We start from the raw sequence: 27,883 nt of genomic DNA on the forward strand, positions 1-27,883 counted from the left end.
GCTTAAAGCGAACTCAAGGCATTCCAGGTATATTATACGGATGAATTAAAGATGTAGTTGCAATGCTTATATGCAATCCACCGCACATAATTGGGTCAAAACGTGGAATTTCTTTGATCCAGTAATGGTACGACGACCGGGCCAATTCAAGAGGTGAGAGATCTCTCTTAGCTTATCGTACCAGAGTTACTGGAGGTGGTCTGCAGTACCTACCGCACCCTTATTGGTTAAAGTTCCATACGTTGGCAAGACTATTTTACACCGAAACTCAACTGATATTCATTCTTCAGCTTCATATTTTTACACTTTGTTGGACAGTCTTCAAAACTGCATCGAGACACCCAACGAGGCAGAGCCTCTTGAGGTTAAGGTTGAGGTGTTCTTAGAAGGTTAGAATGTATTCAGAACAACTCACCCCCCCTTTTCTGCTTGTGGTGACGGTACGTCAAAGTACGGAACAACTTCCACGTTGTTTTATGTTGTGTTACTGTTTTGTTGTTGTTTGTCCGTCTTGTCCGTCTATTTTGGAAGGCGCTGTCCGGCCATCATCGGCTTTGATCTAATTATTATAATTTCGACGCGTACGCTTCGCACCAGTACCTTTGGTTCATGTCCGTGTGTGCTGCAAGCATTCGTTCCTTTCCATTTTTTTTTTTTTTTTGTTGCTGTTGTTCTACATCTTTACAAGTGACTTATGGGCGGTCATAAATCAGCCAGAAAATAAAAAAAAAAACACCTATATGAGAACCGTACCACTAAAACACAGCACCGCAGAACCGATGTTTGCTTTGGAGCGTTTGTGTGCTTTGATGAGGTTTTCTTAGTTGTGTTGTAAAAGCTGTTATTACAGCTTCGGCTTAACCGAATGACTCGAATGTCCGGACTTACTGCATCTCTTTAATAAAAAAAAGCATACCAACATCCTTCGCGTTGGGTGTGGTACGGGCTTTACTGCCCACAATTCGCGAGTAAGAATTTGCGATCCATAAAAAAAAGAGGAACATATAAAGTTACCTTACAAGACAAACAAAAGTACACCCTAATACTTTGTGTTTTTTTTTTCAGCTCGACATAGGTCAATTGATCAGATGCTGACAGATACTGCCGAACATGGAGTGTGAAAATAATAAAAAAAATGTTTAAACTAGCTGCAGCATGTCTGAGCTTCACAGAAGAATTAAAACCGGACCTTTATGCATATATTTCCTCTTCGTTGAGATCCATTATCAAGATTTCAACGTAACCATATACTTATAATCCATTCCAAATACCAAGCTGTGAATGGTAACACCGGCAAATAGTACTAGAAGCTGCTTCTAGTACAATTTATCTCTTCCATTACGCGCTTATTTAACAAACAAAGAACTCTATGTACAAATCAACAATATTTTACCCTTTTCATATACCACTGTTTTCAACCATTTCTGGTCTGTTGTCTTTTTATTTCATCAGGTGTTAGCTTACAATTAAATAAGATTCGCTCTAAAGTGCGTTCCGGGAACATAGGAAACACGAAACGAAGGGGTCAGCCATAATACTGCATGATAATGGGTCCCTTCCTTCCGATAGGATGCGTAGTTAGCTTATCGTTCCACCGGAACCGGAATACGTACAGCGGAAACCGCGTTAAAGATAATAACGAATGAGCATATAACAATCATAAACTAAACTAACTACCAAACGATGAGCATACGCTATATTGCATATAGGAGAGAGAAAAATACACAGACAAGAGAGGACAGTAAAGAGAGGAGCAGTAATTGAGATTGAAAATGTAAATTAATTGTAATACAGGTCATGCGGTTTTGTTCGAGATTTCAGTTTTTGTTTTAGCTCTTCTAGAGCTGGTTTGTCGATGTTGACCGATCCTAGTCCTAAATCTTATCGGGTTATCTGTGACTGATTGATTTATCTATAGCCGTAAGAGGCTAGGGAAGAGACGATACCATTCGAGATTAGAACCCAGAATGGGCATATTGTTACGTCAGCGACCGTACTGTGAGAACAGACCGATGGGGCTAAACGAAACATATATAAGAATAATCAAACATAATGCACATCACTACACCTAATGGAGGGAAACGTAACAAAACAAAGCGATAAAACAAATACCGAACAGCAGGGCTACACTGTTTAGCCGTCCTTTTTCGGTCCATCGCCCAGCGACGAACCATCCCCGGACGGTTGCTGCTGGGCTGGGGATGAGTTAGTGGTGGGGATGGACGCAGCGTTGATGGGATTACTACTCGACTCGACGAGCGCAAGCAGCCGTTGGCGTGTTTTCTTATCGCTGCTGCACGCACACTGTACCAACCCAACCAAATGCTTCGGCGAGTAGCCGTGCGGTTCTAGCAGCCACTGTTCAAGCAGATCCTTCGGCAGATAGTACGCCTTTACGTACTGCTCCACGTACGCCCGATGCTCCGGATGTTTGCCGCCCGATACAATTTCCAGCAGCGACCAGAAATGGGTAAAGTCAAGCTGCATCAACGCCCGTCCACCTGCCGAGCACTTTTTGGCGTTCGAGAATCTGTTTGAGATGTTAAAGAATATTAATAATACGGTACCTGAGCTCAAGAATTTCTGGCAATTTTCCGATGGAGTCAGAAATTTTTAACAATCTTTTGGGAGAATTTTTAGTCCAGAAACATATGGGAAATAGGGGATCTGGCATTTCTTGAAATTTTTTTTAGCGAATTCTTGAAACAATAAATTACCCCTCAACGAGCATATGCGTCAACACGTGCACAAAGCTATCCCACAGTACATCTTGTGGCAGCATCACAGTGGAGGTTTGTTCTTCCAGCTTCATGGCAAAGTACTGTATTCCCTGCAGATAGAAGAATGGTTGAGCAAAACTGGTCCCCTTCTTATGCAGCTTTGGTCAAACTTTGATTACTTACGCGATTGATGGTATCGATGTATGGTGAGTGTTGCACATTCACATGGTTCACGTCCCATTTCACCTTGGCCATCGCGTTTAATACCGCCTGCAGATCGATAACGCGTGCGGTCGAGCACATGAAGATAGGCTTCCGTACATCCGGCACGTACTCGGTGGTGCCTACGAGATATTCGCGCAATGCTGCCTGCGTCCAACCATCTTCCCCACTACCCGCCGGTATCGTCGTCAGCGTTCCACCAAGCAAACCCCCCAAATAGCTCTCCATCTGACGGAACTGGGCGACAAGGGTGACACAACTCTCGGACGCCACGATACGCTTCTGCAGTCCGTACAGTGTGTCGGGATCGGTAAGATCTGGACGTACCATCTCGTCGGACAGGGGCCACACACGGCGCAACTTCGGTAGCAGCTCCGCTTGGATGCGCTGCATCGCCGTCCTTAGTCGCGCACTGGACAGGTTATCGCGTGGCACCGGCAAATCGGCCGAGAAAAGGTCATGAACGGAGTACAGATAATAGTCGATCAGCTCCGCCATCGAGCGCACGATGTGGGGTGTGATTGGGTGAAGCAACTTGCAAAAGTACAGATACCGTCCAATGCAGCGCAATACGGTCAGGGAGGTGTTAACCACGACGATCGGTGGAGCGGGCGGTGACTGTGGAGATTGCGCAAGTTGCGATTTCCGACTGTGTCTAGGGGATCCCGGCGAGCCTGCCGACTGTTGCTCATTGTTATCGCTACTGTCCTCCGAGCAGTAGTAGGACGATTCGTCCGCAATCCCGGCCAGTATATCCTCTTCAAGCATCGTACTGTCGAACCCACCATCGAATGGGGAGCTTTTTTCGGTGAAGCGTAAAAAGTACCCACAGGAACCGTACAGTGAGCTTTCGTCCTGCGAGTGCAACGATGAGGCACTGTCCGGGAGCAGCTCCGTTCCGGCCGGGCTAGTACGAGCGGCGGCCAATGTACCAACAGCCGTACGTGCGAGCGCATGCCGAAAGTTCCGATACTCCTGCAACTGTGTCACATCGTGAAAGCTACCGATCGGTACCCACACCTCATGGTCGAAGAATAGCCCAATCTCCTCCAGGCAGGACGCATGGTATCGCTGAAAAAACTCCATACTTTGGCGCTGCATCGCTCCGAGCAATTTTTCCGACCGGCTTTCGCAGAATTCTCCGCCCACCTTTTTGAGTCGTTGCACAATCGCCAATATCTGCACGAACTGATCGTACTTCAGTGCGTACAACCTCCCGGTGCCGATAAACACGCAAACCTTCGCCTGGATGTCATTCCACAGCCGAAACTGTCCACTCTCAAGCTTCTGGCGGATGTACTCCTGCTGAAAATTGGCCGACGAACGGTCCGGTGATATGTCACCCTCAGCACTCGGTGCCTTTTCGCACAGACAACGATTCTGATGCCAGCAGCGTATCTGATGGTAAGACACCAATATCTTCCAAAATGCCCGGCAAAGCGCGGTCAAGCAGTGGACGTAACGGTCCATCGGCACACACTCGCACATCTGCTCGTAGGTGAGCTTTTTGCTCTCCTCCACGCTAACCTCCATGTGCTGGCGAAGCACGGTAAACGCGGCCGTATGTACGGACGAGACAAAGTTCATGTGCAGCTGATCCATCGCGATCAGCTGCTTGCCGAGCAGTTGGTACGCTTCCTGCAGCTTCTGGTAGCGAGCCGGTTCGAACTCGGACGGCATCTCGCCCAGCACACTCTCCAACTGTACCTCCGTCAGTAGCAGCGTATCCTGCAGCTTGTGAGACAGTGACTCCACGCACCGGTATTGGTGAAACCGCTGCGACAGGTTTTTATTCTCGAGCAGTATCGCAATCGCACCACCGTAATCCGCATCGGTAAGCCTTCGCTGCAGGCGCTGATCGATGGATCGCATGCTTTTCAGTGCGTTTAGCGTGCGCAACAGATTGACCAGCGTCTGGCGCTTCTTGTACGCCGCCAATATCTCGAGATTGGTCGTGGTAAGCAGCAGCTTCGAGGTGTCCAGCTTAAGCCGCGCGGTTCGACACATTCCAATTGTATCCCGTAACAGTCGTTCCGTTTCACGAATGCGCTGAAACTCCTCATCGCAGGCGGCTCGCTGTTCCAAGATCAGTTGTAGGACCTTTTTCGAGATAACACGATGCTGACGCCGCAACACACCCATCGACTGTTCGATCGATCCACAGTCGAGCAGCTGACCAGATTCGGACAGTTTGCGCAGCTCATGCAGGCCGGTGTTGCTACCACCGTCAAAGTAGATCGCTTCGGTTGATTCCAACACTTCCTGGTCTGAGGCAGCCTGCTCATCCGGCTCACCTGTCCGGCCAGATATCTCTTCCGCCCAGTCGTACTGCGGCATGCCACTAACCGCTGAAGTAGGAACGTTTTGGATTGAAGCTTTCGCGTGCCCACCCGGAGCAGGCGTTGCGGCTACACGGGCAACCTGCTGCTGGTGCACATAATAATCCGTGAAGCCCATCTTTGGAATCTTTACCTCTTTCTAAAAACGACAAAACAACAGTAGCAGCGTATAAAACACAGTTTCATTGAACATTCCAAAGAATTGCAATCCGGTGGTGAAAGTTGTTATCCAGCTGATCACCACCTACACATACACACATACAAACCTTTTTGTTGATCAGTTCCAGCACTTTGTACTTGATTTCTTCTACCTTTTCCATCGCTGAAACAGGTTGAGTTGCGGTGCGTTGATGGGCGTACGTGATCGACGGTTGGCCGAAGGCAAAATGGTTTCGCTTTTGTTATTGTTGCTGCTACCTGCTGTTGCACTACTGTGAATCACCATCAACCCTTCTGCAGGCCCGTACTGCGTTTGTTCTACAATGCAGAGAACTACCTCGTACGCATTGTCACACCATTTACGAACATTGCACTGTGAAAACTATACGGGAGAGATTTTTAATTAACGTTACTATCGCTTTTCCCGGTACTTTCCTAAGCAGGAAAAACTCTTCCCCATATGCACTAAACTAACCCCCAGATCGTGTTGTACATAATCAACACATTAAATAAAAGAAACAATACTTGACTGTTTCAGTCATACGGTCATACCGTTGTATGTGTTGGTATTGTTTGCTGACACACTGGGCTGCCCGTTTATTGTTCTGGGTCCAGCACTTCATCGCTTGCTAAAGCAACGTTTACACGTTCGTGGAAATAATTCAAATTTTAACTGTAACTCGAAACGTGCTAACTGAAACGTGTTTGTGTTTAATTTGATCCAGGTTTGGGTTATACTATCTACTCCATCAGACAGTTTTATAGCAATAAATCAGAAGATTTAACAAAAAAAAAATAACACCTAAATCTAGTTACTTTAAATGTTGCTGAAGTCTGCCTATTTGAGATTCATTTGAAACTGAAATTCAGCATCATTCAGCAATCTCTTTGAAGAAATCGTTACTAAAAGTGTCATCACTGTCTTCACACCTCCCGAATACCCAACTGAAATCACACCTGAATAGAATACAAAATGCGATCAAAAGTATAACGCCCACATACTGTCAGGCAATATGATAAAAAACTTCCACGCGATATTATACATCAATGTATCATTCGAATAACGTATAGAAATTTTATTAAGCATTGCTTATTGCAAATCACCGTCAAATTTCGTATATGTGCGTACGTTGTTAACCATAAGTTCACGGACAACCACACTCCTCCACGATCATTTTTGCCAAATCCTGCTTGATGATGCGCCCATCGGGACCGTAAAATATAAGCGACATCGGCGAGTACTTTACCGGCGCGCAGCATTGATGTATACCGGCCAATCCTGCCCCACCGGCAGCGCCACCCGCACCACCACCGCCCGATTTGTGGTGCATCTTGCCCAGTCCTCGCCCACCAACATTACCCTGCCGACGGTACTGATCAATCACGTAATGATACTCGGTGCTAAACTTATCCACCAGATGGCAACTACCTTTGCAGTAGTTCGCATAGTACCCGTGCGGTCTTATAATCCAATCGTCCCACTTGAGTGCCTTAAAGTCGACGTAAAACTTCTGCTTGCAGCACTGCTCGTTCGGAGCACCGGTGCAGTCGAGGGCGCGGCGACGCAACCGACGGACCTGCGTCGTGTCCAGGCTCACGAACAGATGCGGCCGGTTGTAGTCATCATCCGTGCCCTCGCCATATTTGGCCTTCCGTTCCTGACTTTTGGGATGCTTTACCTTCATCATCGAACGCGGTGCACCGTTCATCATCACCAGCGGCTTCTGCTTACGGCTGCTGTACAGACCGATGCGCGCGAAATGGTGCAACTGGTGATGGTTGGCCGCATGCTCGAAGATGTGCACACGGATTTTGTTACCGCAGCCGGAGCAATCGACGAACAGCTTGAGACTGTCGTTACGCTTTTCGCCGTGCCACTGCCGGACGGCATTGGTCAGATCGATCTGCTGCCAACCGAGCCCGGACTCGTGCGGGATAGTGTGCTTGGCGATCATTTCCGTGTGCTTGGAGAATTCCTGAGAAATTTGATGTCCAAGTAATCTTGACCCACTCAAAACGAGACTGGCGATTCTTACCTCTTCCTTGCTCATCGTTTCCGCCGGTTTCGACCCGTTTATGATGCGAAACACCCACAGTATCAGCACCTTATTGCCACCGTGAATGCTCCAATGGTTATCCGTTCCGGACATACCACCAGCACCTTTGTTTGCTTTACTTTTCGGCTTCAGTTTGAGCTCTAGTCGAATCCAGAGTGTCGCATTGTAAACCCGCATCGTAGCATCCATTGACGATGGGATCGAGTTAAGGGAGGGAAACGTAAAGAACTGATGGCCAGGAATGGTTTCACCTTGAAACGGTCATAAGGCAACGTCGGTAAACAACATACATCACAAGTCAGTCAGGTTAGGAATCGGTTAAATTGGAGGTAGAATGCGTACAACCGCATCACAGACATATCACATTATGGACTAAAACAAATGCCATTTACATACTGTTGTAAGGGGAGTTTATTAGACATCATAGCGAGATAACTCAATATCACAGTTTACCAAAAAAAAACCATTATCATCTTACCTATCTGCTGCAAGTTTCAGAAGCGCTAGGGAATGTATCCACTACATATCAATCGATATTATCAAACCCGTGCTTACATACCGTTGAGAAGTAGATTAGGGTAATGGTGTATGTGTTTTACCTTTTACCTGATGTGGGCTCGTGTTGGTGTACGTCATCCATCATGCTGCAGATAACTGTCGGCGGTGATAATACCATCTTCGGTAGATGGTGGAATATTAGCAACAAATCAGTTACTCACCGCGCTTACTACTCGGCACAGTGCATTCATCCACTCGTACCAACCATGCTGACGACGTTCGCCGGAACCTTAAGCTGCCCGGTGGCCACCGGGCACATCTTTCAAATACGGGGCAAATCCATCGATGACGCTGAAAGGTAGACGGTCTTATAACCTGTGAGCTACATCTGTTATAGAGCGCTTTTTTCTCCATTCCCTTTGGTGTTTGTTCGAACAGAGTCGATATTGGGTTTCAAGCAGACAAGTCGAACGATGCGGACGCACTGTTGCACCTGTCCATACGGTACGAAGACCAACGGATAGTGCGTAATGTCCGGTTGGGTGGAGTGTGGCAACAACCCGAACAACACGGAGATCCATCCTCGAAAGTGCTCCAAAGGATTAAACCCGGTGCGACATGTGGTTTGACGTACGTGTGTTGTAGGTGATATTAACGCTACTCCCAACATTTCAACCACATCCACCAGGTAACGTGTTCACCGTGTACGTGCTCGTCGGAGACCAGCAGTTCCACATCGCATTCGAGGGCAGCCATGTTTGCTCGTTCCCGATCAAAGGCCCGTTGGCTGTAATGAAAGCGATCACAATTACGAAAGACGTCCATCAGGTGCTGTGCGTAGACCATCGACAGTCGTTCCCATTCCCGTTCCCCGCACTGCAGATCGTCGATAGTGCATACTACTTTTCCAACGATGTTCCCAAACCATTCCTCCCAGGTATGCGTAGCCACCGTTGCGTTCGCGAACGCTCTCCTGTCTGGTGTACATTAGCAGCCACTTTTACACTTTCAGGTCACATCATCATCCTGACTGCAATCCCGTTCGGTAATCCGCGCGGTGGTTTCATCCTGAAGTTTACCGAAAACGGAAGCAAAAAGCAAGCGCTACACTTTAATCCACGCTTCGATCCGCACTACGTGGTCGTCCGGAACTCGCACGCATCCGAAGCCCTCGAGTGAGTATGGCTGCATTGTTGCCGCATCGCCAGCGCTACTAGAACCTCTATTCCTTTCTTTTGCGTTAGCTTCCGACAAGAGGAGCGATCTGGCGGATTTCCCTTCATTATCGATCAGCAGTTCAAGCTGGCTATCGGGCTGGCGGAGCAAGAGTTTAACTTTGCCATCAACGGCAGAAAGTTCGAGACGTACACCTATAAAAACCAGCGTCAGCTGGACGTCCTCAATGGGTTTCACATTGAGTGCCAGAATGGTTTGCAGCTTGAGGTGACCGCTGTAGACCACTACTATTCCGGGGTGCCCAACTGTACCGGGTTTGAGGAATACTCCGATCTGGACGTGGACATTATGTAGTGAAAGTTACGCTAGCGGTAGCTAGTTACTTCATACTCGGTACGATATCTTTCGAGCCTATCAGGCTGTAGGTGTGGAAAAAACTGACTGTCATCCCTTTTCCCTTCCCTACATGTTTTTTTTTTTGCATCGGGAGATTTTGTAAGCATGCGCCATGAAGGCAAAGTTGAATCAGACATCAGCATTTCATATACCCGATTCACATAAAGTTCTGTTTCGAAAATATACATCCACAATGTGACAAACATCAGCAACAGTTCGTTATCTTATTTATATATCGATAAGTGATTAACCTACACGTTTGCACGATATATGGACTAGCTCCTTAAAGCTGCTTTACTGATATTCGACAGATGACCAAAGTCTAGGTATGGTAACCCAGCAAAAATTACAAATTCCACGAAATTCTTAAAAAAACACACACAAATAATGTGTAGCGAATGCTTCGTTATCTGTTCATAGCTGTAGATACACATGAACACGCAACTACCACCACCACACCCAACGCAGTGCTATCGATGACAAACCAGCCAACCAAGATAAGATAATGCATTGTACCAGATAACAGATCGAAAGGCACAAGCAACCAGGTGTAAAGTATGCTCTGTCTAAGTTTGAATACAAAACCCAACTGCAGTGAAGTTGTAGTATTGGTTTGTTCGCGCTGGAGAAACAATGAGAACACTGAGTACCGTAAGACGACACCTACTTCTATTCATTAGCGCTGTTCAACTGCCTTACATGTCGTTTACTTCTGCAGATACTAGTGTTGTTGGTGATTTTTGAAGCAGTAGCGCCAGAAACCTACGAAGATGGGGCATCCATTTGTGATAGGTGCGCGTGCGTGATCGCCAATAAGACGGCTAGCGTGCTGAGTTACGATTTGCTCGACTGCTCGCGAAAAAATGTTCAGCACATGATCGGCAGCTGGCCGGAACGGTTCGACACCACCGACCCGGAGCGGGAGATTGTCCTGTCGCTGTCCGGCAATAACATCACAAAGCTGCAGCAGATTCCTGCCACCAACACGACGTTGGTGTTTAGCTGTCGCCAGTGCGGCTTGGTAAGTTTGGCCGGTGGTCTGTTTATAGATACGGCCAATATCTTGCGCGTCGATCTCAGCTTCAACCAGCTGTCCGGTGATGCGCTAAGCAGTGATGTGTTCCGGGGACAGTACAATACGGCTGACAGCAGCTTACTATTGTCGTTGGATGAGCTGGATCTTGCATCGAACGTGATTACGCAAATCCAGGACAATGCATTTGAGCATATTGTTAGCTTGCGTCATCTGTCGCTCGCTCGGAATCCACTCGGGCAGATAACGGGCACTACGGCAAGAGCATTGGCGCAGTTGGTAAATTTGGAGCGTCTGGATTTATCGTACGCCACGCTGACAGATATCGACGATACGGTGTTTGCGGAAATGCACGCGCTCAGAGAACTCTACATTCAAGGCAACTTCTTCACAACGATACCGCAGGCAGTGTATCAGTTGATATCGCTGCACCATCTGGACCTTGCCGAAAACCCTATCGAAGTTCTTAACTTTGCTCAACGTGAGTGAACGATAGGTTCTTTACCACTGCACATTGTTGTAATTAATGATTTTCATATTTTAAAATATCTTCTGCTTCTAGCACTGGATCAATTAGTTCAGTTAAACATCAGCAGCATGACAGTACTGCATACCATTGAAATTGAGTCATTTCAAAACGTAAAACTGCTACAAACATTGACTGGACGTAACAACTCGGCGCTAGAAGTGTTTGACTTGACCGTATTGCAACACATTTCTTCCCTGAAAGAGGTATGTCTCATCCACCTTTCATGAACCGCTATATCCTACTTCACCCTATGTGTTGTTTCCGCTCTTCCTATTATTCAGCTGGATCTATCACAATCAAATCTTAAACACCTGCATACACCGTTAGAGGACGGTACTACGGAACAGCAGGACAAGAACGCTTTCAAAGGTGCTCTGGAGGTACTGCTGCTGAGCGAAAATCCATGGCACTGTGACTGTGCCCTTCAGCGGGTACTGAATTACGTACAATTTGCTAACCTACCAGACTACGATGAGGTAGATGAAACGCGTTGCGAAACGCCCTACATACTAACGTCACTACACCTGTCCGATCTTGCCTACATCGAGGTGTGTGATCAGCCAGACCTCGATGGACCAAACAGTCCGGGTTACGAGAAACCCGCCTTCCTACGACCTGGTGCCATCTTCCTGTCGCTACTTTCGGTGGCCATTGTAGTCGGTCTTGGGATCATTATAGGACTAGTAATTGTGTGTCTAAAGCGAAGGCTCAAGGCGCAAGGGTTGGGATTTACATCGCCAGTTCGGTATACCTCGGTAAGGGATAGCACAACGTCGGCAGTATATCAAACATAACACCATCCGCAATATAACACACACAATATGATGCAAAATCAGTTGTTCAACATTACAATGTTCGCCATTGGATAACAGGTTAGAATTAGAATAATTTGTACTGAAAGTATTGTATTGAGTTGTCTGTATAATATCAGCAAAGTATAGTAGTAAACATGTTCAACCAGTAGTATACTTATTGCTTCTAATTTAACATTACACTCTTAGAACGAGTTTGCAGATGAACACGTGTAGGCCTTTTTTTCGATTAACGGTAAGATATCGAACTGTAGTGTTATTGAATTCCACTTCTATAAAAGAATTTTTGATTGAAATAATCTAGTAAATATTTGTGGGGCGCAATCAATATTCATGTCCTTGGTCGAATAACGTTGAAACACGTGCTATATTTAAATTGCTGTAAATATTGCACACAAATTGCAGATCCATTTTTACAACGGTACACACAAATGCACAAATGTAACCCACGAATAAACTGTCAAATTTGACAGTTTACAATGCCCTCTCGACAGTAATCACGTTGACACTATAAACAAAGCAACCGAAAACAAATCAAGAGAATAAAACAAAACAAGGACGCAAAAATTCCTAACGTTGTACAAAGAAAGGCGCTTTATGGTGGGAAAAAAGTGAAAAATAAGGATAAAGGCGTATAATCCCGTCAATTAACGAAATAATATAGCTGAATTACATCTTGTATTTGTAAGTATAGCTACTGTACAACTTATCCAGCTGCGTCTGAAGCCAGTCCTGTGATTATATTAATTTCCTCAGGTTCTTCACGGAAGCAATCGTAATTGAACAGCATTTCGTAAGGCGAAAGTGTGCGGTCAAGTCTCTTCTCTTCCTTTATCATTCCACTGTTAATAACTCCACAAGAAGTTGGGGCTGGAAACGATATTGAACGATCATAGAATTCAGAGAGAAAGAGTTCGCGTGTTCACTGCACCTATTATTACACCGTCGTACAACACCATGGATTCGGACGATGGTAGTACGAAAAAATCGAGCCGAGGACGTGGAAAGACCAGAGGCTCCCGAGGACGTGGTCGCGGTCGTGGTCGTGGACGTGGAAAGAAAGCTACACGAGTAATCTCTTCCGAGGAAGAAGAGGAAGTCGCATCACCCGAACCGGAAAAGCAGCATTCAGCTGCTGTCAAAGAATCGGCGGTGATTGTACCGATTGTACCGGACCCGCCCGCCGAACCGAACCCGGAACCATTGACGAGCATTCTACCGGCGCCTGGTAGTGCTCCGCTTATTATCGACATGGAGGCAGACATTTCGCAGTTGGAAGCACCCACCTTTACGACGATAAGCCGTGGTCCTCCGGAACCGATGCTGCGTCTGAGCTGGAACCACAAGGTGAACCTAATCGGAGAGAAGGTGTTAAACCCGATGATCTATTGCTGCGATCAGTGCGACAATCCAATACTTATCTACGGTCGAATGATACCGTGCAAGCATGTGTTTTGTCTTCGGTGTGCACGCTCCGAAACATTCAAGGTGTGTCCACGCTGCAACGAGAAAGTTGTCCGGGTGGAACAGACGCGCCTCGGTACGGTATTTATGTGTACGCATGGTGGCACTCGGTACGGGAATACTGGCTGTCGCCGGACATACCTTTCTCAACGAGATCTACAGGCACACATTAATCACCGACACGTTACAAATCCGGCCCCACCGGCACAGTCAACGATACAACCGCTGGTTATACCGTCCCCACAACAAACCGTCTCGATTCAGCCAATGGAACTGTCACCTATGAGTAAGATGCTGTCGGAAAAGGTAAACTCCGGTGGGGTTGCCTCATTGCGCAAAAACTCCAGCGAACAGCACAGTTCTCCACGGTCCGGAATAATGCGTCAGTCCGAGCTGGGCGATAGTTACTACAATTACGGTAACTCTAGCTCGTACAGTACAAACCATTCCGGTAGGTAAAGTATAATTTATGGTGCGTTCAGGTTTTTACTGCTTTTATATGCTTTTAGCTCCGAATCAGCATTTGTCCCGCGCCAGTTACTCACCTTACGCACATCAGACATCATCTCCGCAACAGCAACAAATGCAACCGTCTACGACATCATCCATATCGTCGAACCACTGGAGCCAATCCACCAGTCAGTACTATCGTTAAACTGTACTGATGTTAATACGGTTTTGAGATGTCCAAATTTAAGGTGTTAATTGAGTAAGATAAATCGAACCGTATACTTGTTTATAAATCATACAATGTGGTTCCTGATGTACCATTTGATGTTATTTTTCCACTTGGTAAACCATGAAGTGCAACCATCGAATACGCATTCGATACGGTTAGCGGTAAAGATCTCGCTTCAATTTTTGGAGTGAGGATGTATATAATATTTAAATACACAAAAAGCGTTGTATTGATTTACGCTTAAACTGATTGGAAATTATAAAGATAGTAAGAAGTTCAACTGTAAATGTTTATTTTTCTCAAATGAATAGATCTTTTCACATTGATTTTTTTTTCAGTAACTAGCATGCTCTAATGGTTTTCATATTTTAAGATCATTTAATTATTCAAGATTATGCAGACATAATATTGAATATCGTAGGGTTAATGCTATCTATTCCATCAATGAAACAAATAAGATTTGCACATCATCAATGAACGATAAAAAGAAAATATTTTCTCAAAATTTTGAATATTCTATTCGATCAACACTACATTCTGTTGAGAAAAAAATCTCATTTGAATAATTCTTACGTATGCAGGAGTCTAGCTATCATACTTCAGATAAATAAAAGTAAAAAAAAAACATAAATGGCAGACCAAGACATTCAGTGTAGTAACACAGTAGTATTCCAAAAACTATGTTTTACTTCATATTTATTTTATTTGGTACTTTATATAACTTACTAACATAGTCCATCATCAATAGGTACGGTTTTTTTTTCGTTAGAACGTAAGACTGTCTCTACACAGTTAGCGATTGTCGCAATTGCGGCTGCGACTTTGTCAAACTCTATACATGAGTCGTCACATCGCGACATTTCGCAATTTTTTTTGTTTTTTTGTATAGAGTATGACAAAGTCGCAGTCGCAATTGCGACAATCGCTAACTATGTAGAGACAGTCTAACGCCTGGCCGTATCGACTTATTTTACCACGTAACCGGATAGTCAGTCCTTGCTACGGGGGATTAGTCCGGGATGGGATTTTGGTCCGGTGCGTTCGTGTGAAGAACGGCGCCGCTACCATCATGCCACCGAATTCCCAAGAACAATAGGTACGGAGACACGATACAAATCTTTAACTGCAAATCTTACCCATACCATCACATACAGTATGAATGAAAACAAATTCGCTTGTGTTTCATGTTCAAACGATACAAATCTTTTATGGGCATGTTTACCTTTTTCCGGCTACTGAGATCAAACCTTATGGCTGAACATATGGCTGAAATTCTAAGCGGTTGTCAAAAGGTTGCAAGCAAAAGATTTGTGTTGTCTAGTGTTGGGTAAAGTAGCAAAATTCAGTGTGCTGTGTGCACAGTGCTTGCTTTAAGCGCTGTGGAGCGCTGTTCCGTACCAAGACTATCATCCCACTAGTTTTTTTGAGAATAACTCAAAAAGTTCAAGAGATAGAGTAACATGGTGTTGTACAAAATTGTTCGGAATAAAAAAGTGCGTATTTTCACGTACTACAACACGTGGGGAGTCGTGCCAATTACGGATAACTTTTTGACTTCGCTCCAAAACTTATCCATAATTGTATCCACAGTAAGAAACGAATGGATCTATTTTGTTTACCGCATTTTATAACGTCACTAATATGTTGTTGGGATTGTTAGAGTTAGTGTTAGATATATTGGGGTGATAGAGTACAATAGTGTTTGGTACGAATTTACGAATGGCCTAATAGTCATGGCACGGAATGTACCATGCATAAAATTATGCTAATAATGTATGAAATGATGCGTTTTTTTTTTATTCCAAACAACTTTGTAGAACAACGTGTTCGCTTATTTCTTAAACTTTTTACTTAAACTTAACTTAAAAAACTAATGGGCTGATAGTCAAGCTGAAGCTGATTGTGCGCACAGTGCTGGTGATGAGCACTATCCGCACAGTGCTTGAGGCGAGCACTGTGCGCACACTTCAAGCACTGTGCTGTACTGTGCGCACAGTAAGGTGTGCTGTGAGCACTGTGCGCACACCAGCACTTTACCCAACACTATTGTCGACCAAAGTTGGCCAATCTTTTCAGCTCAAAAAGATTTGTCAGCTCTGCTCGAATACATGAACACAAGCAAAAAAAGTTTTGCAGAGGGTGAAAAATCGAGAAGGAATTGTATCGTGTGTATGAAATTGTATGAAAGATGGCCACCCTTAGGGGAGGGGGCCCTTGTAACATACCATCCATCCATCAATGAAAGATGGCATCGAGGTCCGGTACACCCTTCGGATGTTTAAACTTGGCCGGTTTTAGTGGTCGCATTCGCAACGGATCCGAGGTACGTGACGGTTGATTCAGCGACTCCTGGTAGTCCTCTTCCTCAAGGCGTTCAGAAATATTTAACGTCAGCCGTTTGACACTATCCTTCTCCTCCTGTAACTTCCGCTCCTGTTCGCGTATGTACTGTGCCAGCGAACTATCTTCCGGTGCTTCGAACGTTTTATATAGTTGCTGCTTGCCCTTTCCACGTATCATCAGCGCGAACGGTACGGTGTCTGATTTAACGTTCGTAGGTTCCTAAAATTAATGTTACGATTTTATAACCTTTAAAATTTCCAATTACGATTGAAAAGTTACTTAAAACTATTTACTTACCTGTAGCTGATCGTAGGTTTTCTTCGTCTCATTGCGAAATGTGATTGGGATCGGTACATGCTTGGGATTGACTTTGGCAGAGTCCTTTGCTCGTTGCTGACAATACTCCGATGCCATCCGCTCGAACTCCCGCTCAAATTCGAGATCTTCTGGTTGCTTCTGTGGGGGTGGTTCCGAAACCACCTCCAGTTCGCCTTCCCGATCGTCATCATAATATTCGGGATCCTCTTCGTTATCATCTTCCTCGTCGTCCTCATCGTATCCCTCAAGCTCCTGGTCCGCGCCTTCCATAGGAGGTGAAGGCGTATCGTCATCCTCATCGTCTACCGTGTGCCGCTTACCGTTCGGACGCTTCGAACCGTATCCCTCGGAAATGTCATCGCCCGCATCGGACGTACAATCGTCCGATTGTAACGAGTCTTCATGATCGGATGACTCCGGTGCATCACTTATCGTTCGCAGGCTATGCTGTCCATTAGAGTCCTGATCTTGGTTCGTTCGCTCCAATCCCTCACCCGGGAAAATCTTCTGGCGCAACGAATTTACTGCTTCTTTCGCCTGCTCGAAACTGGCATAAAGTTTCAATTTTGGTCTCAAACTCTTCAAGCACTCACGGTACATGTGATCCATAAGTATCGGGAACAAATCTTTCACGGTCGGCACAGCGCCCGGGGCCGATTTTTCTTCATTGTTTGCAGCTCCGGCACCACCAGCACTACTCCCCGTAAAATACGGATGGGATTTCTTGTACCAGTAGTACTGTTGGAAAAATACGAGAAAATAGTCAAGCCTGCGACGATTCTCACCCGTGGTGAAGTACTGCCCGCATGTATCCAACAGCACACATACCAGCTTCAACCGAAACAAGGACTCCGGCGGATCGACAACCGAAGGTGGCCCATCATGCGAAAGGATAATTCCGAACGAAATGATCGAGTACAGCGTGTTGAGAATGTTATCCGAGTCGACCAGCTGATAGTTGTACAGTTCACCCAAGTACTTTACCATCGCTACACGGCGTTGCGCTAGCTTGTTGTCATGTATTTCCAATCCTGCCCGTATATCCTCCAGCACTGTATCGATCACATGGATTACGGCCCGTTCCTGATAAGAATTCAAACCGGCCAGTAAGTCGGCCAGACTGCGAATCAGATGGTAACGAATATTATACGCACGAGACAGGCACCGTACGGCGTAGTTGAACGTTCCCACATCGTCCCAATTTAGGCGACGCAACAGCTGTATCATTTTATCCACGTTCGCTTTATCCAGCTCTTTAAAGATCAGTTGACGGATGTATACATGGATGAGTGGACGTTCCTTTCGAGCTACCTTCAAACCTTCCGGTCGCTTCACCAGATAGTAGACATTCTCCACCTGTTGCACATACCGTTCCTGCATCGTGGTGTTCATCTTCAGTCGCATCATTTGCTCAAGAAATGCGTTTGTACGCATACGGCTATCCGGACAGTTGTAGAGATAAACACCACACACCTCCAGGAACGCACATGTCATCTCAACGTGGTGGTGCTGGAAACTGTGCAGCAAACATCGTAAGCAGTATAACGCCTCCAGTTTCTTGTAAATACCGAACTTTACCAACTCTCCAATGTAACGGACTACCTTGATCTTCGTCTCGATGTTGATTTGATCCTTTTTCTTCAAATGATACTTGAAATCAATCTTCAACATCTGGCACAGCTCATGGGCAACATCGGGCGATACTAGGTCGATGATAGTGACAAAACGCGCGTACATCGGTAATAGATCCAGCCGGGTACGCTGCACTCCGAATAGCACCTTCACCAATCGCTTTCGTTTGCTTTTCGTATTCAGATTCAGCAGGAAGTCGATCGCTGCATTGTCGATTAGCTCACGGTTGACACAGTTTTGCAGGTTTTGCACGAATTGCTCGAAATAGCGCCGGTTGCCGTAATTGCTCGGTGTGCCGTTTCCACCACTGGCAGCCATACTGCCGGAATTCGCTCCATTTTTCAATGTTTCCTCTTCAGCCACTTCAGGATCCACGGTAACTCCCGCATCTTCCTCGTCATGCAGTGATGATGTAGACTCCGAATAACTGAGATCTCCATCCAACTCTGGCATATCCGAGTCAAGCGTTTCCTCCGTGACGGGCGGACCGGCCAATATGTTCGGTACCAAATCACCCGTATCCTCGCTGTCCTCTTCGTCATCCTGCTGCTGTTGGTCTTGCAGTTGTTGCTGCTGCTGTGGATTCTCTCCTTCGCCGCCTGATTGCTTTTTATCGCAGTAGTTTGGTAGAAATTGACGCAGATCGGGCAAATCAACATAGAATGATTTCGTTTCCTCATCTCGCCAAGGATCCAAGTTACCAAACTGCATCTCCTCGCCGGCCCGACCATCAAGTACGGACCCTTCAATCGATGGTCCCGTTTCTTGCAGTTCCTCCAGCTGTGGCATAGCTTCCCCAAGCAGATCTGCCAACGTGCTGGTCGATGCGTGCAGCTTTTCATACGATGCCTGCAGCTGAGCCAATTGCTCACGTTTCTCTGCGGTTACCTCGCCTTTTGATTGCAACATCTTGCGCCGCGATTTCTCTGCCAGCTGTACCTGCCGGTGTTCCGATCGCAGGTGTTCGGCTAGCGACTGGTAATAATCGCGCAACAAATTCCGCAAATTACTTTGCCGATCCGGTGGCAGCAGCGGTGACACCGGCATTGTAACTCCATACTTTTTAGCCAGCTCAGTCATCCGTGTTGGTACCAAACCGGCATACTCATCACCGCAGTGCTTACAGAAAGATAGCACAATTGACAAATTCACGTGCTCTTCCTTATCCTGTGTGATCAACCCGGTCAGGCACGCACCGAGCAGCGGCAGACCCGTCTTGTTCGAAAAGATGCCCATACTGATCAACTCCGCATAGAATCGCAGATCGACGCGCATCTTACTCGGGTTGGCCACTTTCTCGCCTGGTTTAATCAGCAGCAGTTTCTGCCAATTCTCGAATAGCGTCGGCGCAAAATCGGCATAATGCCGATGCAAATGATTGCAAAGCGTTAACACTGCTCCAATGTCACTCATTTTTAGCTTCGCTTCCACCAGTGCTGCACTTACCTCCGAAATGTATTTCGTCAAATTTAATCCAGAAACATCCTGCATTAGGGATGGCAGTTGTTGGGCAGTGAACTGTTTCAATCGCTTCACAAACGCCGTGTTCTTCTTCAAACTCGAATCATAGCGGAAGAAATCCTCTTCCGCTGGTCGTTCCGGTGCTTGATTTCGTTGGCGCTCTTGTACCTTTAGCTGGTAGCGTCCCTGCAGGCTGGCTACAAACGCTTCCAGTTCTGCTTTTTCAGCGTCCTCGTCGACGGCCATGCCAGGCTGACAAACCTCTCCACTTTGTTCAGCACCGTTCTCCATGCTTCCTACGTGGTTCGATCGAACTTTTTCAGTCAGCTGCAATGCGGTTCCGTTTCCGAGCCTAGCTAATCTGTGAATCAAATTCGCAACGTTTAAAAAATAAACACTGGGCAAGTAGATCACATTTGTTTCTGTTTCTTCTGTACTTATGTAGACGGGTTTCACAAAACTGGTTATGTTCACCCTCTAATGTTTACCATATAAACACAGTTTATAACTACAGGCTTAAAGATCGAATCTGATATTATTATTATTATTCTTAATGTTCCGTCTCAAACAGGTAGTTTTTTTCTAATTCTACTTTCATGTAATTTAGTTAAAACTACAAAACCGTATATCTGCTAATGAAGGCAAGTCATTGCTATAGTAATATTGCTTCAAGTTCAAAATAGTGATGTGATAATTACCCTGTTTTGCGAGAGATAACATTAAAAACTCTCATATTTCTTTAATGAAACAAATATCTTTCGCTTACATTAACATTTACGTTAAAGATCAGTTTATAATTTTACTTTTATGACCCCAACCACTTTCAATAACAGATAACATTATCAAAATAAATATATACTTAGTTTAACCCTTCAAGTATGTTCCCTGTGCATATTTTATGTTGTTTTGCTTTGCGAGTGCTCTGTTTTCGTTGAGATTTTCTTTTCCGTGAATCATTTCTTTTTGTTCTCCACTAAGCTCTGTAGAGTTGCTAACAGTCCGTCCACATCATTCGCATGCTCATTCGTCAACAGCAGATCCCACGAACTGTAGTTGTCCAGATCGCACTCCGACTGTACGTCATCTATGCCCGGTTGAAATTGCCACCCGCGTCCAGCACGCACCGCTTCGCTCGTCTCAATTCGCACCGTTCGTATCCGTTCAGATCCGTACGTTTCCTGGAAGTAGCGCACATCGGTCTGTCGCCGTACGTCACTCACGATGCAGATGCTGCGGTCGATTGAGGTACAGGCCGCTCGACAAAACACACCGTAATCTTCCTGCCGACGTGCATCGCTCCACTCGATCATCTCCTTACGGTATCGCTCTTTGTACGCGCCGTCACCAAGCAGCTCGCTTAAGTCCAAACCCTTCCAGTCAGCCCAGTGCCGCTTGATCGGTTCTGAGATCCGTATAATTTGTGCTTCTTGCGTACCGAGCCTAAAAATAATGATAATAAAACCCATGAGCTCGGAATAAACGCGATCAAATAGATGTTCTCGTACCTCTTCAGCAGCGCATCCGCCAGGAAATCTTTGCCGCATTTCCGTTTTCCACTCAGCAAAAGTATAACTCTCGGTACGGTACCCGGTAAATTATCCATAGTGATGCTTTATGTTGCGGATTATTCTTACCCAAAAGGGGGACGCTTTCTCCAACGGAATTGAAGCTCGCCACAGCACACCCAACGGGAGGTGGTAGTGCTGTCATGTTGTGACAGATCCCCAGCGGCCTGTCTAAATATTTACAACTCCAAATAAAACGAACAGTAAAACTCATTTAATGCAGGAAACCTTTTCCAAGTTTGTTGTCTAAATTGTAAACGATGAACAATTTACAACTACACTTCATGCACAGCTACAATAAATCACTAATAAGTTGAATGCAAATCACAAACAGACAAGAATTTGATTTCTGGCGGAACTTTCAAAATTGTCTCTTCTTTTTGAAAAGAATGCAGGGTTGGTCATACAAAACGAATACAGGTAGTAGGCGAAATACGCGGTACCTTCTACACGTGGATTCGAGGGTACAGTCAATACCCCAGTTCCGCTACAACAGCGTATCGCGGTTCGATACTTATTTGTCCTGCTTACTAATACCTTCGCTCGAGGCAAATTTCAATGAATTTCTTCGTTTTTAGCTTTGGGTAGGACACAAATTTGCAAAACGCCACCGAACATATGATGATATCTTATGTGTCTTTTCTAGGTCAAATCGACGCTAAAACACAACGGTTTGCTGGTGCACCGTGCAAAGGGTGTAAACCCCTCGACTCAGCTGATATAAACCCACATCAGACAGGTCGAACAGAGGCAGATTGACGGTCCTGACGGCGCAGTCTTATTTCCCAGCACGAAAATGGCTGAGTTGTGAGCGTTGCTCTTTTAGCAATATTTCCGGTCGATTCCAATGGTTCCTTTTACACGCCGAGCATCTTCTTGAACGTTTCGTATCCCCGTTGCGCATTGGACGCAGATTTTTCTCACTACTCGGTCAGCACATCACCAATGCAAGTGTTCCTGCCGAATGTAATTTAAAGGGAACAAAAGGGCAGACGAACGTACCACGGAATCTCGAACGGGGAAGAGAAAATCGTGCCAATCGAAAATACTGCATAGCAGCTTAAAGCAGAAAAGTCCGTGGCCGTGGTGATTGGCAGCAAACCCTAGATTCCTGTCCAGAAACAGTGAAAGGATACGCACATGCCGTGCAGGTTCCAGGTCACACGATTCGATCGTTGACTGCAAAAGGGGAAGGATTGCAATAGACGGGAAGGTGTATAGTGCCTGTTAACCTGTTAAGTATCATCTACTTGTTAAGTGAACTTCGCACACACAAACGGAATGCAACGCCAAACCCCAATCACGCCTAGTAAGTACTAACCTGCGGAGGGTTTCACATAATTTTCAATTGTTTTATTTTTCTTTCTCTCTGAGCTATTAGAGGATTCTGTTATTCATTGAAACCACTTCCTGCACTTACAATTGAAGGAATTTGTACGCCCCCGGGAAGGAATGTTCGTCCCCAAAAGTAATGAAACGTTTTCGACGTGCACGGTACGGTTCCGTATTGATTCTATATCCTTTTTTGTTATGTGATGCATAATCTGCTATCCTTAGATTGGCAAGGATATACATTTGCTAGTCAAAGGATATTATGACTACTACCGTACCCCACGGATATCGTGGAATGATTTGTGGTACAACACAATCTCTTTCTAGGTATTTCCGACATCTCCAAACGAGCATTTATGTTGAATTTGTATGAGTCATGCAGCGTTACAAGACGATGAACTCACGAAGCGATCATTGATTAATTTGTTTGACCTATACATCGCTGATTGCATTTTAATGGAGAGACGATTCCAGTCGTTCAAGATTGATAACAATGAAGCGTGCTTTGAAAGTTTGGTGTAAGCATAAATTTTATATAATTTTTGTTCTTTTTGTGAAACAAGTTATAGGTCCTAAACATCTATTAATTATCACTCAAACGAAGCTCTACATGCCTGAAAGTGGCAGCATATCCCATTAATTAAGTTGCAATAATGATTTTTTTCTGTACGTCAATTAACAACGCAAGGACTGATCTTAATCTACTCTTTAATGAATGTGCGATTATCGAGAGAAAAACGAAAAGATTGTTTACTGTTGTGCGCATTTTATTTGTTTAGATAGAAATTCGTCAAAACTACAGTTTTTTTCTTCACTATTTCAGAACGACCATCTATCAACGCCTAGAGTGCCGTTTTATTTCTTCGTTGTGAAAATTATCAAATAACAAAACCGAGAGTAATATTAAGGGATAATCACTTCTGCGTATAGTTGGGATAAGTGTAAATTGACGATCTAGCCAGGCGCAGCAAAGAGCTCTTACGCACCTTACTGTCCTGTCCAGTCACCCAATAACGACTGTTGCCACTTGATGCATAGCACCTCTCAAGGAGGTAGTATGGCTGCTACTCTACTACAGCAGAAAACCTTCATGAACGGTCTCGCTGGCGGTTCGTCCAGCAGTTCTGGCACCGGCAATACGGATGGAAGCGTCAGCAATCCGGCAGTGGCTAACACCGGTACCTCCACGGCTATAGTAGGCACACCGTCGGCAGGTGGTGGTGTCGGTATAGTGAAAACGTTTCTGCCCGTTTCGAAGACGCTCATTCATCACCTGCTGCCTAATCATACGCTGCCAACAGACCATCACAATTCCAGTGGTACGCTGGTGCATCGCGGCAACAATGCCACCGGCGCATTCGTCGTTGTGGCTGCACCAACACTCGATAACATAAGCAACAATCATCACAGAACTGAGCAATATCGAACAAATCGTGGTACGACTAGTGTAAGTACATTTAACATTCTATCACCGAGCGGCTGTGAAGATCCACCCGCCAGTGCGCTGGATGAGATCTTCAGTCCTTTACCTCGTGCGGTAGAATCAACCGCGCAGCCTTTGGAAATCGATAACGATTGTGTGTGGGACGCAATTGAACCTCCAGCGCCCGTTGGACAGCAACAAACCACCGCACCAACCAATCATGCCTCAATCAACTCGCACCACGAGATGGACAGTTTACACGGCGATTTGCATAATGTCGACGAAAGGGAATTGATGGGGAGTTCAGGAAATCCAGACGGATCAGCAGTCTGTCCAATTTTGCCTACTGAGCAAACAGAACGTTCCGAAACAAAGACCGAACTAATGCCAGCCGTGGTGGAAGCCGGTGAAGAACAGGACCCCGAACCGGAGCCGGAAATAGATATTGTCATCAACAATGTAGTTTGCTCGTTTAGTGTTCGCTGTCATCTAAACCTGCACGACATCGCACTCAATGGTGATAATGTTGAGTTTCGGCGTGAGAACGGCATGGTGACAATGAAATTGCGGCGCCCATACACGACTGCCTCGATCTGGTCTTCAGGGAAGATCACTTGCACGGGCGCAACATCTGAAGATCAGGTATGCTAATCGAAAATTCTTCCACGACACACAGACACCGCTCTTCTCCTTTCCCCAAGTAGTCGCTCCGGTTCAGGGGCCATAACATTCTGCTCAAGGCTTCCGAAATGCTTGGCCCGCCACTGATGCTCACGGATATTTTTTTTTGTATTTCAGGCCAAAGTTGCAGCACGTCGGTATTCGCGTTGTCTGCAAAAGCTCGGTTTTAACGTGCGGTTGCGGAATTTTCGTATCGTCAACGTACTCGGCACTTGTGCCATGCCGTGGGGTATCAAAATTGTCAACTTCTCAGAGAAGTACAAAAAAGACGCTAGTTACGAGCCGGAGCTGCATCCCGGTGTCACGTACAAGCTGCATTCGCCACGTGCCACGCTGAAGATATTTTCCACTGGAAGTATCACCGTTACCGGTAAGTGTGTCTAACAACGCAGTATGCTTGAATTAGAAAACATAAAGTTTATGCCACTTTGGCCGCATCAGTTAAAATTGAGCTTCAAATATTAAATTAAGACGAGTACAAAAAATGATATCATGAAATTCGAATTATTCACAAAATATTAAAACATAACCTGCTTTTTTACTAGTATTTTACTTAATAAAACTTTTGAGAGCATTGTAAATTTTCATGTTAAAACGATTTATAAATCCGGTCAAAGTGGCACTTCTCTAACGATGGTCGTTATGAACTTAAATAATTGTTATAATTTTAACATTAGTTAGAACCTTAAAATCTTTAGCTTAAATAGTAAAACTACTTGGAGTGAACTCTTACGCAAAGATGCTAAGCAGAAGAACCATTACAACAGACACTTACTAGCTTAGCTGCACGTTAGCTGATAATAACCACTTTCATAATTTTCCACAGCTGCCAGTGTGGCGTTTGTGCAATCAGCAATAGAGCACATTTTCCCGCTGGTGTATGAATTCCGCAAAAAGCGTACTCCACACGAACGGCTTGAACTGCTCAAACAGCCGCCCGTCTTCGATCCGAAGGACTTTGATCTACCGGAAGACTGCGATCTCGATCCGGCTGGTGCAACGTGCCGAGCACCGCTGGAGGACGAGCAGGAACAGCTCGGCACGTCGGAAGATTATGAAATGCGGCAGGAAGATACTGCTGGCAGCAGAAATGGTAACACCAAAGCAATAGACAAAAGCAATAGTATTAGGACAGAGTGTGCTGTAAAAGGGGGGCAACGTTTTGCGCGCTAAAGCTGTGCAGGCAGGAACCATTTCGCCTGCTCCCAATCCAAATTTTGTAGTTGAATCACAAGACGAGATCATTATTCTACTGATGCTCAGTGTCGCAGGTTTACCCTCCTACACACCTACACCGCGTACACGAAATTCTTTAAGAGAGTAATAATCTTTATCTCGGATCTTCCATTACACACACCCACCCTTCGGTAAAACAAAACTAAACCCTAAACTTTTTATCTCTCTTTCTCTCTTATTCTCTCTATCTCTTACATTTACCCTTATTACATACTCATGATAGAAGGCTGCGCTTCAGGCCTGGACAGGTTAAGCCGGAGCAATGTAGTTTTTTTTCGTTTTTAATTTGTACCATGCAAAGACCAGTACCTTTGTACTGCAAAGCATCAGTTAACTTTTTAACGTCTGTTGCTTCTACGACCCAGTTATATCTGGTGGAAATTATGTTTAGTGAAGGGCCCGAGGGTGCATCATTTAATTTTCCTATTTCCATTTTTTTGTGTATTTATCAAAACATAGAACAAAATATCGTGAATTCATGCAGTATAACAGCTGCAAATAGAGTTTTGTTTCCGGATTGCTTTAACCGGAGTCGTTTGTTTAAGTAAACCAATTTAATAAGAGACAGCGTTTCTTAAGAAAAAGGGCTACACTGCCATTTGCCTTTTGCCGGTGAACAACTGGCGTGAGTCGGTACTAATTTTACTATCCCGCTTTATATACTCATAGGTGCGATATTAACAAATATTTACGTTAACCTTTGTATAGGCGATAGACTTTTCCGCGTTTTTTTCCAGTGTTACTGGTACACCGTGGATAACCATTTAACTGTTAAATAAGAAATTAATTTTCACCTTTCAAATCTATTTAGTAACCAAAATATGGGTTTCATTGATATCATTAATTTGGCCTTGTCCTTTATTTACGAATATTTCGATATTTTTATTCAAATTCTATCGACACTGGATAACAAAATTATATTTTCTGTTGTAAAAATTTTAAAGTTTTTTTTTTGTAATGAATGGGTATAGCATTATCAACTCGTTTTGCAAGCCTACTAGAAGTGTAAAATTATTTTAGCATAAAAAGACATTCAAAATATGGAATGGAATTAATGAAGAAACCCGCGGACAAGCCTATCATCCGTACCAAGCCTTACATTTAAGCGCGCAGAAATAGAACGCGAGCAGCGCATCACAAACTGCCTGAGAATGAGGTTTAACTAGTAAGTGAGAAGTAAGGGAATAATTTAGTTATAAATAGAGCTTTTAATGATAAATAGGCTTTAGCGTTACAAAAGTGCCCCGTAGTGTAAGGTCGTACAAAAAAAACCCCTGTACAAATCCGCATCCATTCCGGTTGCGGTGTTCGGATATCCGCAATGCAAAAAGCAATAACCGTAACGGACAAACACATATTAGTTCCAGTTGGACCGTGTCATCATGTATGACGTGAAAAAATACCAGATTTTGGGGGCAAAAAGGTGGCGAAAACCCTGTAACTCTCCAACGTCTTAAGATGAAAAGATCTTCCATGTGGTTTGAAGTAATCACTCAACGTTGAGGTGTTGGAACTCGAACTGTTGCACATTTTCTAGTTAATTCGTTTTACTTCTAGCTGAATCATTTGCGAGGTACAGCGTACTGCGCAATTTCCAAAGCGTGCTGACACAGTTTGTAAATTCCGTTCCAATCCTTCGCAATTAGGTTGCAACGAAATATTTTACATATTTTTTTCAAATCGGTTTGCTTGTGCAAGTAGGTTATAATTAGCGGGCATTGTTGAGTATTTATCATTATTGTTTTAGTAGAGCGTTTTGTGTAGTAGCACAATGTGGAATAGGAATCATGTAAAGCATATCGCTTAAA

At 44.9% G+C, this 27,883-nt stretch overlaps 8 protein-coding genes across 8 annotated transcripts; 4 read left to right on the top strand and 4 right to left on the bottom strand.

Annotated features, from left to right (window-relative positions):
* Window positions 1-2,133: 2,133 nt before the first annotated feature.
* On the bottom strand, window positions 2,134-5,601 carry LOC128719000 (syndetin). The gene is made up of 4 exons (XM_053812624.1): window positions 5,548-5,601; window positions 2,904-5,420; window positions 2,718-2,830; window positions 2,134-2,530 (listed from the first exon to the last, which is right to left on the bottom strand). The coding sequence occupies exons 1-4, from the start codon at window positions 5,599-5,601 to the stop codon at window positions 2,134-2,136; spliced, it is 3,081 nt and encodes a 1,026-aa protein (XP_053668599.1).
* A 984-nt stretch (window positions 5,602-6,585) lies between these two features.
* Window positions 6,586-7,686, bottom strand: LOC128709824 (inhibin beta chain). Its single transcript, XM_053804846.1, has 2 exons — window positions 7,477-7,686; window positions 6,586-7,416 (listed from the first exon to the last, which is right to left on the bottom strand). Exons 1-2 carry the CDS (start codon window positions 7,684-7,686, stop codon window positions 6,586-6,588), a joined length of 1,041 nt encoding a protein of 346 aa, XP_053660821.1.
* Window positions 7,687-8,261: 575 nt separating this feature from the next.
* On the top strand, window positions 8,262-9,525 carry LOC128708772 (uncharacterized). Its single transcript, XM_053803755.1, has 5 exons — window positions 8,262-8,353; window positions 8,434-8,606; window positions 8,684-8,932; window positions 9,008-9,170; window positions 9,240-9,525. Exons 1-5 carry the CDS (start codon window positions 8,262-8,264, stop codon window positions 9,523-9,525), a joined length of 963 nt encoding a protein of 320 aa, XP_053659730.1.
* Window positions 9,526-10,200: 675 nt separating this feature from the next.
* LOC128719012 (carboxypeptidase N subunit 2-like) lies at window positions 10,201-11,923 on the top strand. Its single transcript, XM_053812635.1, has 4 exons — window positions 10,201-10,218; window positions 10,286-11,081; window positions 11,163-11,332; window positions 11,411-11,923. The coding sequence occupies exons 1-4, from the start codon at window positions 10,201-10,203 to the stop codon at window positions 11,921-11,923; spliced, it is 1,497 nt and encodes a 498-aa protein (XP_053668610.1).
* A 975-nt stretch (window positions 11,924-12,898) lies between these two features.
* On the top strand, window positions 12,899-14,060 carry LOC128707586 (E3 ubiquitin-protein ligase Hakai). Its single transcript, XM_053802547.1, has 2 exons — window positions 12,899-13,856; window positions 13,915-14,060. The coding sequence occupies exons 1-2, from the start codon at window positions 12,899-12,901 to the stop codon at window positions 14,058-14,060; spliced, it is 1,104 nt and encodes a 367-aa protein (XP_053658522.1).
* A 2,259-nt stretch (window positions 14,061-16,319) lies between these two features.
* Window positions 16,320-20,129, bottom strand: LOC128713239 (regulator of nonsense transcripts 2). Its single transcript, XM_053808102.1, has 2 exons — window positions 16,725-20,129; window positions 16,320-16,646 (listed from the first exon to the last, which is right to left on the bottom strand). Exons 1-2 carry the CDS (start codon window positions 20,127-20,129, stop codon window positions 16,320-16,322), a joined length of 3,732 nt encoding a protein of 1,243 aa, XP_053664077.1.
* A 662-nt stretch (window positions 20,130-20,791) lies between these two features.
* Window positions 20,792-21,441, bottom strand: LOC128719023 (phosphomevalonate kinase). Its single transcript, XM_053812646.1, has 2 exons — window positions 21,344-21,441; window positions 20,792-21,278 (listed from the first exon to the last, which is right to left on the bottom strand). Exons 1-2 carry the CDS (start codon window positions 21,439-21,441, stop codon window positions 20,792-20,794), a joined length of 585 nt encoding a protein of 194 aa, XP_053668621.1.
* A 2,324-nt stretch (window positions 21,442-23,765) lies between these two features.
* Window positions 23,766-26,012, top strand: LOC128713252 (TATA-box-binding protein-like). Its single transcript, XM_053808112.1, has 3 exons — window positions 23,766-24,800; window positions 24,957-25,209; window positions 25,666-26,012. Exons 1-3 carry the CDS (start codon window positions 23,766-23,768, stop codon window positions 26,010-26,012), a joined length of 1,635 nt encoding a protein of 544 aa, XP_053664087.1.
* Window positions 26,013-27,883: the final 1,871 nt, after the last annotated feature.

Source organism: Anopheles marshallii, chromosome X (assembly GCF_943734725.1).
Source record: "Anopheles marshallii chromosome X, idAnoMarsDA_429_01, whole genome shotgun sequence".
NCBI lineage: Eukaryota > Metazoa > Arthropoda > Insecta > Diptera > Culicidae > Anopheles > Anopheles marshallii.

What these genes read in the sequence shown, in the direction of transcription:
- LOC128713252 (XM_053808112.1), top strand. Translation starts at nt 23,766, where the DNA reads ATGCATAGCACCTCTCAAGGAGGTAGTATGGCTGCTACTCTACTACAG. An exon ending in GCGCAACATCTGAAGATCAG is followed by an intron (nt 24,801 to 24,956) that starts GTATGCTAATCG and finishes TTTGTATTTCAG; the next exon opens with GCCAAAGTTGCAGCACGTCG. An exon ending in TGGAAGTATCACCGTTACCG is followed by an intron (nt 25,210 to 25,665) that starts GTAAGTGTGTCT and finishes AATTTTCCACAG; the next exon opens with CTGCCAGTGTGGCGTTTGTG.
- LOC128708772 (XM_053803755.1), top strand. Translation starts at nt 8,262, where the DNA reads ATGCTGACGACGTTCGCCGGAACCTTAAGCTGCCCGGTGGCCACCGGG. An exon ending in GCTCCAAAGGATTAAACCCG is followed by an intron (nt 8,607 to 8,683) that starts GTGCGACATGTG and finishes CACATCCACCAG; the next exon opens with GTAACGTGTTCACCGTGTAC. An exon ending in CACGCATCCGAAGCCCTCGA is followed by an intron (nt 9,171 to 9,239) that starts GTGAGTATGGCT and finishes CTTTTGCGTTAG; the next exon opens with CTTCCGACAAGAGGAGCGAT.
- LOC128707586 (XM_053802547.1), top strand. Translation starts at nt 12,899, where the DNA reads ATGGATTCGGACGATGGTAGTACGAAAAAATCGAGCCGAGGACGTGGA. An exon ending in GTACAGTACAAACCATTCCG is followed by an intron (nt 13,857 to 13,914) that starts GTAGGTAAAGTA and finishes ATATGCTTTTAG; the next exon opens with CTCCGAATCAGCATTTGTCC.
- LOC128719023 (XM_053812646.1), bottom strand. Translation starts at nt 21,441, where the DNA reads ATGGATAATTTACCGGGTACCGTACCGAGAGTTATACTTTTGCTGAGT. An exon ending in GCGGATGCGCTGCTGAAGAG is followed by an intron (nt 21,279 to 21,343) that starts GTACGAGAACAT and finishes CATTATTTTTAG; the next exon opens with GCTCGGTACGCAAGAAGCAC.
- LOC128709824 (XM_053804846.1), bottom strand. Translation starts at nt 7,686, where the DNA reads ATGGATGCTACGATGCGGGTTTACAATGCGACACTCTGGATTCGACTA. An exon ending in AAACGATGAGCAAGGAAGAG is followed by an intron (nt 7,417 to 7,476) that starts GTAAGAATCGCC and finishes CAAATTTCTCAG; the next exon opens with GAATTCTCCAAGCACACGGA.
- LOC128719000 (XM_053812624.1), bottom strand. Translation starts at nt 5,601, where the DNA reads ATGGAAAAGGTAGAAGAAATCAAGTACAAAGTGCTGGAACTGATCAAC. An exon ending in ACATCGATACCATCAATCGC is followed by an intron (nt 2,831 to 2,903) that starts GTAAGTAATCAA and finishes TTCTATCTGCAG; the next exon opens with GGAATACAGTACTTTGCCAT. An exon ending in ACGCATATGCTCGTTGAGGG is followed by an intron (nt 2,531 to 2,717) that starts GTAATTTATTGT and finishes CATCTCAAACAG; the next exon opens with ATTCTCGAACGCCAAAAAGT.
- LOC128719012 (XM_053812635.1), top strand. An exon ending in AGTTCTTAACTTTGCTCAAC is followed by an intron (nt 11,082 to 11,162) that starts GTGAGTGAACGA and finishes TTCTGCTTCTAG; the next exon opens with CACTGGATCAATTAGTTCAG. An exon ending in ACATTTCTTCCCTGAAAGAG is followed by an intron (nt 11,333 to 11,410) that starts GTATGTCTCATC and finishes CCTATTATTCAG; the next exon opens with CTGGATCTATCACAATCAAA.
- LOC128713239 (XM_053808102.1), bottom strand. Translation starts at nt 20,129, where the DNA reads ATGGAGAACGGTGCTGAACAAAGTGGAGAGGTTTGTCAGCCTGGCATG. An exon ending in AAACCTACGATCAGCTACAG is followed by an intron (nt 16,647 to 16,724) that starts GTAAGTAAATAG and finishes CATTAATTTTAG; the next exon opens with GAACCTACGAACGTTAAATC.